Source organism: Melanaphis sacchari, unplaced genomic scaffold (assembly GCF_002803265.2).
Source record: "Melanaphis sacchari strain LSU unplaced genomic scaffold, SCAv2.0 Contig42_pilon_pilon, whole genome shotgun sequence".
Classification (NCBI taxonomy): domain Eukaryota; kingdom Metazoa; phylum Arthropoda; class Insecta; order Hemiptera; family Aphididae; genus Melanaphis; species Melanaphis sacchari.
Genome location: NW_020271275.1, coordinates 2795726 through 2810491, shown reverse-complemented (window position 1 = coordinate 2810491; position 14766 = coordinate 2795726). Strand labels below are relative to the sequence as shown.

General features: G+C 27.0%; 1 protein-coding gene across 2 annotated transcripts in view; it reads right to left on the bottom strand.

Moving 5' to 3' along the window:
• The window catches only part of LOC112597629 (gamma-aminobutyric acid receptor subunit beta-like), a 55155-nt gene that overhangs the window by 4887 nt on the left and 35502 nt on the right, over nt 1–14766 (bottom strand). The window contains exons 3-5 of one of the 2 annotated variants that reach the window (XM_025343748.1): nt 13791–13858; nt 3282–3508; nt 1453–1535 (exon numbers count right to left, since the gene is read on the bottom strand). In XM_025343748.1, coding sequence (XP_025199533.1) covers nt 1453–1535; nt 3282–3508; nt 13791–13858 — 378 coding nt within the window. The remainder of the gene's footprint in view (nt 1–1452; nt 1536–3281; nt 3509–13790; nt 13859–14766) is intronic. The other variant, XM_025343747.1, reaches the window with a different exon arrangement.

Below are 14766 nucleotides of genomic sequence, written 5' to 3'. Positions count from 1 at the left end.
TGTAATTATGTGTAATCACGTGATTAAAAGTCGCGTGTGCGTGATGGTTAGGTCGCGTGTCAATAATCTACCTGTAGATAGGTTAATTTCGGTGGCCCTCTGCCTGTGCCCGAGAATTCGGAACTGCGGCAACTGCACCTGGTTGCTAATCCCGACCGATTTAAAACCACTTTTCCACTTGTACCGGATATCACGCATCGTATAACCGACTGTGAAATGACGTGACAAAAAAAAAAAAAAAAAAAAAAAAATGAAAAACAAAAAACCATCAGTACGCGCAGAACGCCGCACGTGGCGCGTCACTCACCACAAGTCGTCGCAACGCAAACGATGATAATGTGACGCGCGCAAAATTTTAAGATAAGTCTTTACATAAATAGCATTTGAAATTTAATTTTTCTTGTTATTTTTGTAATTATTATTAAGTATAAAATATGTATGCGTAATATAAGCATCGTCTTATGTGTGTGTGTGTATGTAGCATATTTTTTAGGTGTGCGAATTTAATAAAAGTTATTTTATACCGGTGATTCATTTAACGTAAAACACTCATTATTTTAAAAATTATTAACATAGTTATTCAGAAATATTATTTTTACATATATTTCGATCGTTAAGAACAACATTTAAAAAATATGCGTTCATAAATGTACATAAATTCTAGTATAATAATTATATTTTTTATTGTGTTTCATTTTTTAAATTGTATACTTTTTTTTAATGACAGTATGCATTTTAAATTATTTATTATAAGTTATAAGAATTTATAGTTTAGATGAGCGGAGTTTATCATATTATAAAGAAATATAACGGGCGTTACCAAAAAATATTGATTCAGTACTCTGCTCATCTAGAATTAAAATAACTATAATAACCAATGAACTACTTGTCTAAAATTTGATTTTTATAGATCGGAATACTTCGAATAATATTCTTCTTTGAATTTTAATGACTTAAAGTTATTTTAATATTTTTAAACTGTTAGTGTTTTCTCAAATAATGATTGTCTTACGTTAAATTGATCTTCCTGTATTGATTATTTAGTAAAAAAACAAAACAAATCATATAATGCGGTATATATTGTGATGCGTGCGCGTTGTAAATTATTGTAAAACGTCAGAGAATCATTTAATAAAATAATACTCGCGTGATGGTTGTATGGCAAAAGTTTATTGATAATAATATATTGTTATATAGCGTAGCTTTATTTTATTTTTGTTTGTATAATATAGTTTAGGTGCAATGTGCCTGGTCCTTCTCTCCTCGGGCACGTGGCTCAGTGCTGTCTGCTGGGTAGAAGGATACCGAAATTAACAAAAAAAAAAAAATGAAAAAAAAAAATGTACAGATAGATTTTTGTTTGCTGTCGTTATCATACGATAACGATAGATTATAAAATATTTAAAATAATAAAAGATGCATCGTATAAAGTTGATACGCATAGACACTTACAGCTCTCGATTTCGATGTGACACAACTGTCGGTCCATCGGGAAGTACTGCAGGTTCATGGGACACGACGCGGTGATCGTCAAACTGTACACAACATGGAAAACGATATATATATATATAGGTATTATTACAATCATTATTTTATACAGGTATGGAAGTACACAAATGCGCATCACGACAATTATTATAATAGTATATATAGTATACTATAATAGTATTAAATTACCATTAAAATACATCAGTTACGTCACACATCCATGACATATCGTATTTTCGCGCTCATCTGGGACCGTATATTGTAGTAATATATTATACAATATGTACAACGTTAGCTATTGGGTAGGTAGCATAATATATTAAACATGTTCGGCCCGAGTATGTATGTATTTATAATTCAATCATTGTCTTGCCAATGCGCACGAAACTGTTTCGTGAAATACGTATAATAATATTACATTAAACGTGTACGACTTGAACGTTTCTACAGGCGATGTATTACGACGAAGGTTACTTTACGAACGGCAAGTACAAAATTATGTAGGGCGATACAATTATTGTATGTTTTATAGTAAAATTACTCATTTTCAAAATACTATATGTATCTATTTTAGACACGGATAACCTATACTCGCGTAGTTGCACTGAAATGTGTATTTAAGCGGCAGATGATGACGAGAGCGATTGATCCCATTTAAAACTTCCTCAAATAAACTTTAAATCTTATGGCTTATACTAATAATATACGTCAAAATTATACTTGATGTTATTTTTTCAGTTTTATAAACAAATATTGAATAATTTAAAAAAAAATAATAAATATTTATTTGTATAGTTATTATATAATATATTGTATAACACATTTATGATACAACTATTCTCACTACAATATGAAAATCTAATTGATTTAAAAGAAAACAAGTTTTTTGCAATTTCACTGGAAAACGAAATATTCTAGACTTTAAACAGCGCTGTACCTACTGTTCCACGTAGTGTTCTAAAATCTTTCATACAAAATATATATTATCGTTACAAGCATTAAGGAAAACACGATATCGAAATAACATAAACAAAAAAGTTACTTACGTACCACGAGAACCACCCCAATAAATATAATATATAGATACTGCAAATTGTAATATATACCAATAATATGATATAGACAATAACTTTCAAAGTACCTACTATAGACTATAATATATATTATTATTTATGACGGCGTGAAAATCATAATTTATGTATCTTTGTGTATACAATAATATGCGTTTTTTCTGTTTTTGTAATCGGAAGATTTGAAATCACAATATTATGATGTAGGTAAGTATATTTATCATGACAAGAGTTCACAGATTATTCCTACGAGTGGTTGCATCTATACTCTTGATATATTTTTCCCAAAATCTGACTAGATTACATCTCCGCAAAGATTTTAAATCTTGCTGATCGCAGATAAGCCGCAAGTCTTGAATTTCTATCTGATTTTCAAACTGGTAAAATGAAATGGACTCTCCAACATTTCTAGCACTCATAATTTTCGACATACTTACTATTTATACCCGTTAACATTATAATACGTTTATGTAACTCAATTTCTTAGGCTAACTATTTCGACGATTTTACAATTATCTGGCTTACGTACAATATAAACCATGAACTCATAAAATTTTTCATTTTAGCTTGTACATTTGTATATTATACTGTATATAAACTATAATCTTATGTTATCGTTCTACATTTTTAACATTGTTATTTTTTTTTGCGCTTTTCTTATATATATATATATGTATAAAAAAATGAAATTAATAATAATAATCTAATAGTCGTAATATTTACCGAATGCTCCGCGTTATGCTCCCTGAATGGTGTATCCGGATGAATTCGTTGCTGGTGGTCGCTATATGGAAATACGACTGCTTCTCGTTGACGAAGAACGTGTCGGGCACCCAGATGTTCTTTATGAACTCTGATCCCACAGATAGGGTCTCAACACCCTGCCGTTTAGTGAACGCCAACCGGGGATCGGTCCAGAATTGTCTGAAGTAGAAATCTAACGTGAAGTCCTATATTTTCGATGCGGGAAAAAAACAACGAAAACGATTAGTTTTATTGCACTGATAAACCAAATACAATAATAAGTCGAGTATTTCAAACCTTTCACAGGATAATTAACTTTACAGGGCCGGATTTAGCGAAGGGGTAACTGAGTGAGCTGCAGATCCAGAATATCCACAGTTTTAAAATTGTTTGACGGAAAATACAGAATATGTAATAAATTTTAACTTATATGACTCTATTTTTCTATTCAAAATTAATTTTTATAAAAAAAAAAAAATTTTTTTTCTATTCTATTTTATTAATTTAAGTTACATTTATGTTAAGGAAATATATATTTAAATAACGTAACTTCAAATGATTTAACTTATACGATTTGAATGTTTTTATAATTTACTATTATGTAAATTAATTAAATAAGTAAGTAGCAAGTTTAAAATATCAAATTAAATTTAATAATAAAAACACGGTGTATGTTTATTTTTTTGGTACCACTACATATGTAAATCCGTCCCTGGTAATAAGCAAAATATTAATAATTATAATATTAAAGCGTGTTTGACAAATTAATTTTTTTAATTTCAATTATATAATATGAAATTATGATACACAATAATTAAACTGTTTTTGAAATATTATCATAAAACACTTAATAGTAGACTTTTTTGATTTCAAATACTCGACGTATTAATGTTAGTATTACGACTAGGAAACTATTATGTTTATATTGCATTTTGATGATGAAAATAGTTTTAATTTTACAATGAAATTATAATGATTTACACGAAGTGTACTACACTATATAATAATAATTTACACGTAGTAATTAATATGAATTTTAACGTAGACTAGGTATATTATTATTGTTTGTAAACTAAAAAATAAAAATGTGTTTACATGCAGCTAGCAAGCCTAAATTCAAAATTGCACGCCAAGGACTTGCGTAAGTGGGTTTGGTAAAATGCCCATTTATTTCTCTTATTAAGTACAGTGATATTCAAACGTTGCGTGTCGTGCAATTTATCTAACATGCGTTGAACATGCAATTTTAATTGACCATGCACCATTTGTCGGCTAGCACGGAACATCCATAGTACAATATATTATTATAATGAAAGCTAAATGGTGTGAAAACGTTTTAATAAAGTATGTATATAGAGGGAAACAACTATTTCACCGTTGATTGCTATAATTAGTATCTGAATTTTTACTAGTCTATAACTGTATATGCATTTACGTAGCCAGATGGAAGGGGTTTTTGAAAGGGTTCATAGGCGTTGAAAACGTTACGGACTCTGTTTTAACTCTAACCACGTTTTCGTTTTGCTTTTTCGGATTATGCCTAAATAATATGTTACCATGATGTTATACATTTACTGGGATTGTTTGCAAAGAAATGCACCTCACCCTCACAATATTACGGCTTTATTTTTTTTTTTTGTATCACTACTGTTCAGTTAGAAATTGTAGTATTTCAGTAATCGAAAATTCTTAAGCAATATACACCATTGTAAAGAATTTTGATTAAGATTTAAATAAATTCATAACTATAATATTGTTTATAATTAAATCATTATTTTTCTGTAGCTATGATTTCAAACTATTCTTGATTTAGTAAATAGTTATGACGTTTAAAATAATTATTATGTAATTGCAAGTGTTGCAAGTTTTATCTAATTATATTCAGTTTTAAAACCCCTCCTACATATGAATCCTGGCTACGCACCTGCTTCTAATGTATAATATGATATTATGTCTTTTAATGGTAAAAAAATATTTTTTAAATTTTTAAGAGATAAAAGCACTATAAACTATAATATTATTTTCATAAATAACGACGTAAGTACGATACTGCTAAAAATCGTATTATTGTTTTTACTGGAAAACATATCAATATTTTATTTACTAGGTAATAAGTTTGTATTCACAACTATGTAGATACATTGTGAATATATAATGTCATAACTTCGATTGACTATTTCATTGATCGTCACAGATAATAATATTTTTATAATTTAATATTAAAATTACTACTAACTGTTATTATTTTATAGAACGGACGAAAAAATAATATAATAAAATTCAGTTGAATTTCGTGTGTTGTAGGTGGGATCTGCCACTGGTGCACAAGCCGAATAAACTCATTGAAATTCAAACGCTAAAACGGATGTGACCTTTGCTGAAAAAATGAACGAGTTTTTGGAAGGTTTTCCGAAAAAAAAAAAATTATAACGTTTGCCCTTTTCTCCACCTCGTTTTACATTTAGTGGTATACTTTATTGGCCCGCTCTCCCGTGATAACGCAATGCGGTGGACGACAATAAAGGTCGTTGAGCGTAAACTTTGTTTAAAATAATAACACATATATTATGTATGTTCGAGTATAATAATTATATAGCGCAGCATGTTGTAGGTATATTATAATATATTATACACTGTTATTTCCGGGGGATGACCAATTATATTATGTGCCTGGGTTAAAGCGGTGAGACTTATCTGTGGCGCCCGGAAACGACGCCGGGTGGTCCGAGTATATTCGGGAAGGGCGAGAGAAAAAAATATTACTGAAAAAATAACGATAAATAAATAAATCAAAATATGAATCGAGCTCGTTTACCGGCCAACCCTTCCGATGCCACCCGCGTCTAGCCGAGCAAAACATGCAAAACGCTTCCCACGCGACAACACCACCAACGTATATTTTATATTCAAACTTAATCGGCCGTATAGTATTATTTCACAGCCTTTGCATGGACTAATCGAAATTATATACCACATACACACACACACACACATACACAAATTACATTTATATAATGTATAAATTGTATACTACATGGTAAACTATTTAACCGGAGGCACTAAATTTCCAAGTCAACAATTTGCATTTTTGAAGAAACATAGTATTTTTACGTGAAGTCAACCCTATATATATTATAGTAGATTAACCAAAAATAAGACAAAACATTTTGGCCCAACTCTAAAAAAAAAAACCTTGAAAATCGTAAAGCGATTTTTGTATTATTTTAGTATCATAGTTTTATAAATAATGTTTTGCATTTTACAACATAAAACAGTTTATTATAAGTTATAACTTATAACTATTAAATTTGGTTTTAATATTTAAATACAAAACAGTAAAAAAATATATTGTTTTTTAATTTTTTTCAGTTAACAGGTTTTTTTTTTTTCACATACCTATCTAATGTATAATAATTTTAAGATAACGGAATTCAAAAAAAAAACTATATACTTAAAAGCATCCTTTCATTTTATATTTGTTATGATAGAAAAACATAATAATGATACCTACTCAAATAAGGAACAAACCCATTTTAAATTACATAATATATAGTTATTGCAGTATACTATAAATAGCTTTACGAAAAACTGTAATTTTAAATTTCATTTAGACTAAAAATGCTTATAATTATTGAAAAGGAAAAAATGTGTCTAGTATTCTATATAAATTTTATATTTTAAATTTTTGTAAAAGTATCGTGTATCTGATTATAAATTTAAAAAAAACACTTATAGATTGTTTTGGATTGGTTTTTTAAAATGATTTATTGTATTTATTTGTTTTATCAAAATAAAAATTAGACATTTTTGTAATTATTAAAATAGCATAAAAATGTTATAAAATAATTTTTATACTAAAAAAAAACAAACATAAAACATGACTTGGGAAATCAGTATACCCAGTTAAACGGATCACTCTGTATATATGCGTATATAGTTTCATATATTATAATATATGTATATATTATGTAATATGTATATGTTGATGTATAATCCTAGTCATTAATTATACATTCGGACTTTTTGTTTTTCGTTTTATTTATGTGTGTTGCCATTTTGTTACGTGTATACTCTATATACATATAAGATATTTATACACACACACGCATTTTACTGCTGACGGACATTCAATTTTGAATAACAAGTGTGGTATAATATATAATATTATATATATTAAATAATAAGGATTTAAGGAGCCGTAGAAAAACCAAATCAAAATACAAAAAAAATATATATATATAATGTAATAAAAACCATCATCGAAAACACCAAAAACAATAATATCGTAATATCGTGTATATTGTTTCACTACTTTACAAAAGTATAATATTGCACACATTTTACTCTTTTAAACGGTCTGTTACCATTCGTTTTCAGCGCAAATGACATGTATAAAGGAATATTCGAAATTCGATGCTCACTGTGAAAAATAATTAAGATATATCTTTACAATAAGTTATTATTATCTTTATATTTGTAATACGAGTCTTTGTGATGCATTGAGTAAATCATATTATTATGTTTGTGGGTACATAATTACTGAATATTGAAAACAAATTCTCAAGCATATAAAAACAATTACTATTGGCGTTTAGTAATTGTAATATAATATTTCGATTATTTTTATTATTTTTCACTAACACGTTTTACAATATTTACGTTGCCTGAAAACATCGGTTATTATACAAGATATAGTATATACGAAATCTACAAAATTACATGTGACAAAAATATAGTGTAGATTATGTCTGTTCTTATATGATTTCCACCATTTTTGTCAAATAAAATTTAAAAGGTCCTGTATGTATACATTTTATTTTAAAGCTCCGAATTTCGAATTACCTTTGGCAGCGAAAACACAACGGTATAATAATATATATAATATTAGGCGTATCAATAATATTATCATAGGCAAGGTGACACACGCTTGCGGTACCATCTGAAATAATAATTTGTAGGTAATAATACATTTAGGGGTTTACTCAAAATGCAAACGAACGCTGGACCAACCAGGACACTTCTATTAACACGAACGCGTTGAATATATTATTATACCTACTGTACTTTTATTACAACGACTGCAGTAACCATACTCATATTAATCATAAAATACATTTTTTAATATTTTTAAAATTTCTTAAATTTGAAATAAAACCTAAGCACAACGTTTATTTTCGGTACAGGAATTGTGTTCGAATTTTAAAATAAATATTTTGTATAATTAATAATATTCATGGTGTGAAAATCTTATTATAATGTGTATAAAATGTATATGTATAATATTTTCAGAAATGCTTAAAAAATTAAATTTTAAGAAGTCAAAAATTTCCTACGAACATTACTACCCATATTTTATTATTCATAGAATATATAATGTATTATACGTATAGATAAAATATAATATCAACTGTAAGTTAGTTATAACGCAGTAAAGAGTGTTAAAAATGTTGATGAATAGCAGTATTGATTTATATTCCGTTAACCGTAGTTAAATATCTTAAAATGTGATACATGAAATCTTCAAAAATTGCTTGTTATGAAATAAAAAGGATAAAATAAGTAGGTAGATGAATCTTATTGATAAAATTCGAGTCGTTTATTTGTTTTAAAAATGTAAAACACTAAGTGAACAGTATAATTATTAAAATAGTTAAATAATTAGAAATATAATGTTTATCATCGATGAAAAATCAAACATAGGCTTAAAACTATTTATTTCTAAATAAATAGTTAATTCGTAGTTATACCTAATAATATGTGGTTTTACGATTATTATTCGTTGCACGAAATCAGATAAACTATATTGATAATAATCACTAACAATTGGCGACAGTCGTGTTAAAATCGAAATATTTATAAATATTTTAATTTAAATATAATGTAAGAACTTGTATAATAATTAAAAAAAAAATAACCGTGAACATAATATGTAATAAAAAACTTAACTCATTTAATTCAGAACCTTTTGAAATATATTTGACACAAGTCAATTTTTTTAAGCTATACTGAAAACATAGTATTATGTGTTTACTGTCTTATATCATACATATGAGCTCGAGTCGTTATTAAAGTAGAAAAGAAATAAATTCACTGACTTGCAAACCCATCATTGATTCAATTCATTTTCTTGGGTATTGAATTGCAAGTACCTATATAAAATATTTAATAATATTTTATCCTTTAGTGCTGTTATTTTTTGAATATTTTAAAACGACTATTTTTTCAATGATCTGACAACAGCTACATGTACATATAATAGAAAATATTATAATAAATCGTCGAAACTGTTTATGATGACATTTCGGTGCGTCATGATATATTATACATGCGTAACATTATATACATTGAGTGTTTCACCGTATTTTTTCGCAGTAATGACTTTTATATTTAAAAAATATTGTAATATAGTTTTGGAAAATAATTATTTTTATCAGAATTTTTTAAAATTGTGTATTTTTATTCGAGTTTCTTTTATTTAATAGTTGTGGATTTTATAAAGATAGTTAATAATACGAGTATTATAGAATTGAATAATTACGCACATTACTATAAAAGTTTAAATACCAATTTTCAAACACTATGATACAGATTTCACAGAATGTAAATACTTTACCTATTCCAAAATACATTGTTATTAAAAAAATAAAAAATGTATTTATGATTCAAATAATATGATATCTACAAGAAAAAAAATTGGTTCATAGACGTTCATAAATTTTAGAATAATTTTGGTCTATCTCTACCCTACGATTTTTTTTCACTTGAACCATTGTGTAAAAATGATACTTACTGGTTTTATTGATAATATCTTAGACGTTAAGATAATCTCATATTTAAATAAGTCTAAAGTAACCGTGATGTAAAAATTTTAGGTAGAATACAATATTGTAAACTCCAAGTGGAAAAATGGGTGATTAGAACTGTTCAAGTTGTCATGTATGTTTGTTTGAAACAAAAAAATAAAAGATCGCTTGTCGTAAATCTCTAAATTCTATAATAATTTTCAAAATATACGTACAATATGTTGTATGCATTATCTGCAGCAGTTGAACACCACTTCAATACCGTGAAACGTCGCAGCATAAATTTTTAAACTGATGTATTCGTTACTACTTAGGTATCTTCAGGGAATCGAATTTAAACGTAAGAATTCGATTACCGCCATCATTCGGGATGCAATGTAATATGTTTTTCTTGTCACCAAAAGCAATTTTACACAAACCATGTTGACTACGCAGTTTATCTGTATCTATCAATATTTTATTTATTGGTCCGTACGTAGCATACAAAAACCACCAACTATATGTACCAGTTATATATACATATTATATGTTATGTTAGTGCTAAAGGAAGATGATAAACTATGTTATAATTTATAATTTAACTCAAAGCCTTAAACTCCCCACCATTGTTCAGTTATATTGTGTACATTGGAAGTAATTAGGATAAAATTTAATTTGAGTGACGTGTAAAATAATTGATAAATAGTTCAGATTATTGATAATTGATCCGACGATTGAATATATTTGTTATTTAATAACAATAATATTTATACATTATGCGTCCAGACAGTAAAATACATAATATTTCTACAATTGACAGTACGCATTGATACGTATATCATAACGAACATATGATGTATGAACATATTGGTTTTATTCACTCCTACAATATTTATTACACTTATAAGAACTGTATGATTCAAAATGTCAGCAAAAGTGAATATTGTAATAATAAACAGTAGGTAGATATTCCACTATCTCTCATTTTAAATTCTGTATTTAATCTTCTGCAATTAGTTAACGATGTGTATATTTTAAAATTAATATTTTAAATCGAAAACTAAGAATGGGACAAATAGTTATACTTGGTTTCATATTTTAACAGTAATATATATATACATACATAAAATGATGTATATTATACAGGGTGTGGTTTTCTGGCGATATTTATCAAATAATATATTCGATTGACGTATGGCATTCGACAATTATATATGCATGACGTGAACCTAGCGAAGGGATCGTAATAGAATATACAATATGCGGATAAGATATTGTTCAGTACCGTTAAAAAAAAAAATACTTTCTATACTGCAATACATAATATATATATATATATAAATAATAATATTATAGTAATGGGAAACTGTATTCGAATTCAATTCAGAACTCACGAAGCAAATAGTCACTTATTTTATAACAATAATATATCGTACACACAATATACAATATGCTATACATATATATTATTGAAGTTATATATATCTACCTGCGAAATAGTAACTGTATAAATAAATATACATTTGTAAATAACGTAAGTATCAAATATCGCGTCGTCTACAGCGCAAGCCACTAGAAACATGAAGTATAGAATATTACACGCATGTCGTTGTAAATATTGTACACAAAACAATATTATATTTTACTCGTTTTGTAAACATTAAGTGCGCATCTTGTATTTGATGGACGAAACGCGATTGCGAACGTTTTACGGTACATTTTATTTGTATACAATCTATTCAAAAAAATGTTGGACTGTATGGTTTGTGTGACGAGAAAGTAAGGAAAATAAAATTTTTTTGCTCACTACACGACTATGTGTACGTTGTCCAATCGTGTTAATTTTTATACACTCACTCGGAGACTTTGAACTACGACAGATCGTGGATACTCCCGAGAGTAATATAAATATAATTAAGCTCTCGTATTCACTCTAAACCTCTTTAGTGTGATTGGTAAATCACACTCGCTCCTATTTTTTCTTTGATAGTAACTTTATTCAAATCATGAATTTTAAAACTTTCAAGTATACCCGAGGATTAAATTATATAATACTAAATTATTTAGATTTGTATATCATTTAAAAAGTGTCCTGTAGCAAGAAGCTACGTATTAAAATTTAATTTTCGAATGAGATCCACTATTTTTACTTAAAAATATCACTCTGTCACAACGTTCAATGTATTATATTATTGTTAAGTCAAATGGTGGAAATAAGTTTATGATAGTCAATGAACAGTATAATACGTTTTTATATAATTATATATAATAACATTAATTATAATTTTGATCTACCTAGTTTTATTAGCCAAAACGAAAAAAAAATCAGATACAACTAGTGATATGAAGAACCACAGTAAATCATGAGACGAGTGAAGAACCCAACAAAAAATACCACAGTTATTACCTTTAGAAAATAGATTTGTAAAAATCGGCTTTAGTTTCACTAAAACCATGTCATACTTTCGCACATTTTAACTAAATAAAATATGATGTAAGCTCAGGTACATAGAAATAATAACAGTACAACAACAACAAAATAAGCAAATAAAACACAGCAAGGTCGTTTGGATGAGGATGCGGGTAGTAAAAACTAAAATAATAAAAAAAAAACGTTCGCAATCGTGGTACATACACGGAAAAAGTTAATCATCCCATATAGGTAATATAATATTCTACCCACAAAGCACAGTATCGTTGGTGTTCATAATAATGTATTATATACAGGGCATAAATCGAATATTATATTAAAGTCTTGTAGAAAGAATTCTATGTTAAATAATATTTTGTTTATGTAAATGGTGCAAATTCGCAATATACCCCGCCATCCCACAATATTATTATATTATTATTTTAGTTGCTGTACGACCGTGCCCAATGAACTGCGGTTTTCGAGCTCTTCCGGTCATGCGCTGCTATAATAATAAATATATATTTTTATCGTAATAAAACAATGTATAATAATAATAATTTCATAAGCGATATATAACGAAAACGTCATTAATATGTTATGTGTAATAGGGAGTGGCACCTGGTTGGCAAAGCAACGGACTTGCATGCAGGGAACGTCATTTAGTCCCATTCTGAAACGCATCGCTTATTGTTATCATAATTTATTATTGTTATTAATTATTGTGTGATCGTTCTTTCGATGTATAATACAACACGAACACTTAGCAACAGTACGAAACATTAATATAATAGTGAGTATACCAATAACGAAAGTATACGCGTTGTTTGTGTATAGGTATAATATGGAAAAACTCGTTTTCGTTTAGGATTCTCAAACGATGAAGCGAAAAAAAGCATCAATATATAATATCAATCATACCGATATAATATAATATTATCATAGACAGGTATGATAGTTGACGATATTGGTATTACATTTTGTTGTTCAAAAAAATATGTAAAACCCAAATACATCGAAATATAATATTATATTATAGGTAGTAAATATTATAATGTATGCGCATAATAATTATATAATATGTAGAAAACACTCTTCAAAAACATCATAAAATAATGCATATTCAATAATTATAATAATATTGTGTCGTTCGTACAATATTATTGTCAATATTACTATCAAAAAAAAAAAAAAAAAAAAAAAACAAAAATAAAACACGAAACATTTAAAAAAAAAGTAACAGTATATATATTATTATTGTATTATATTATTATATTATTATCGTCATATTTGTACCATTAGTACTTCGGACACGGAGCTTATACTGAGAACATACATGGTGACTCCGACCTCTACTGGGGGCCCTGCAACGATATGTTAAAACGTCAGTGCCATATATTATAATAATATAATATAATATTATCACGTATTTTTAAATTATTAAACAATATATTATATTTATTTAGGTATAATATAATGATCATCGTTTTTGACAAACAAACTGAATTCGTACACGATTTAGTATTATATTATTCAAACATACACATATATATATAGTATAAATATAGTATCCGTCGAGACAAGCGTGATTTTAAGTATAGGTACATATAAAGATACAGCAGATTGTTTATGATGAATATTATTTTATTCTATCGAAATAAATTTTTAAATATTAAGAGGTGATACAATTGTTTTACAAATACTTATTAAGTCCACATATTAAAAAAAAATCTTTTTCAAAAAAAAAAAAATCTGAAAATTATCGTTTAAAAAGTTTTAATTATATTTCTATGTTTTTGAATATATTATAAATTGAAATATTTAAGATCGATGAAGATTATAATTGTAACAAAAATAATCACTTAAATTATATTATTTAAAAAGCAGACTATTAAATTAAATAGATTATAACAAAACAATTTATAAATTGAAAAGTAAATTTCTTTTAGTTTGATATTTTTGGGCTAAATAATTTATTTCCACTGCCTAACCTGCATAACTTGTCCCTTAATCACTTGTCAGTCTCATCTCTACTATAAAGTGCTGAAAATTTTGAAATTTAAAACAAAATTTTACATAGTTAAATACTTAACCAATTAATTATTTATTACAATATAATTTATACACAACTAGTTTTTCACAGCACTAAAAAAAGGATCGATATCTCAATATAATATAATAATAAAGTATTATATTATATTTAATTTTATTAAATCGATATTTAATATTAATCGAAATCTTTTTTGTACCTGTTATTATCACAACTATGGAA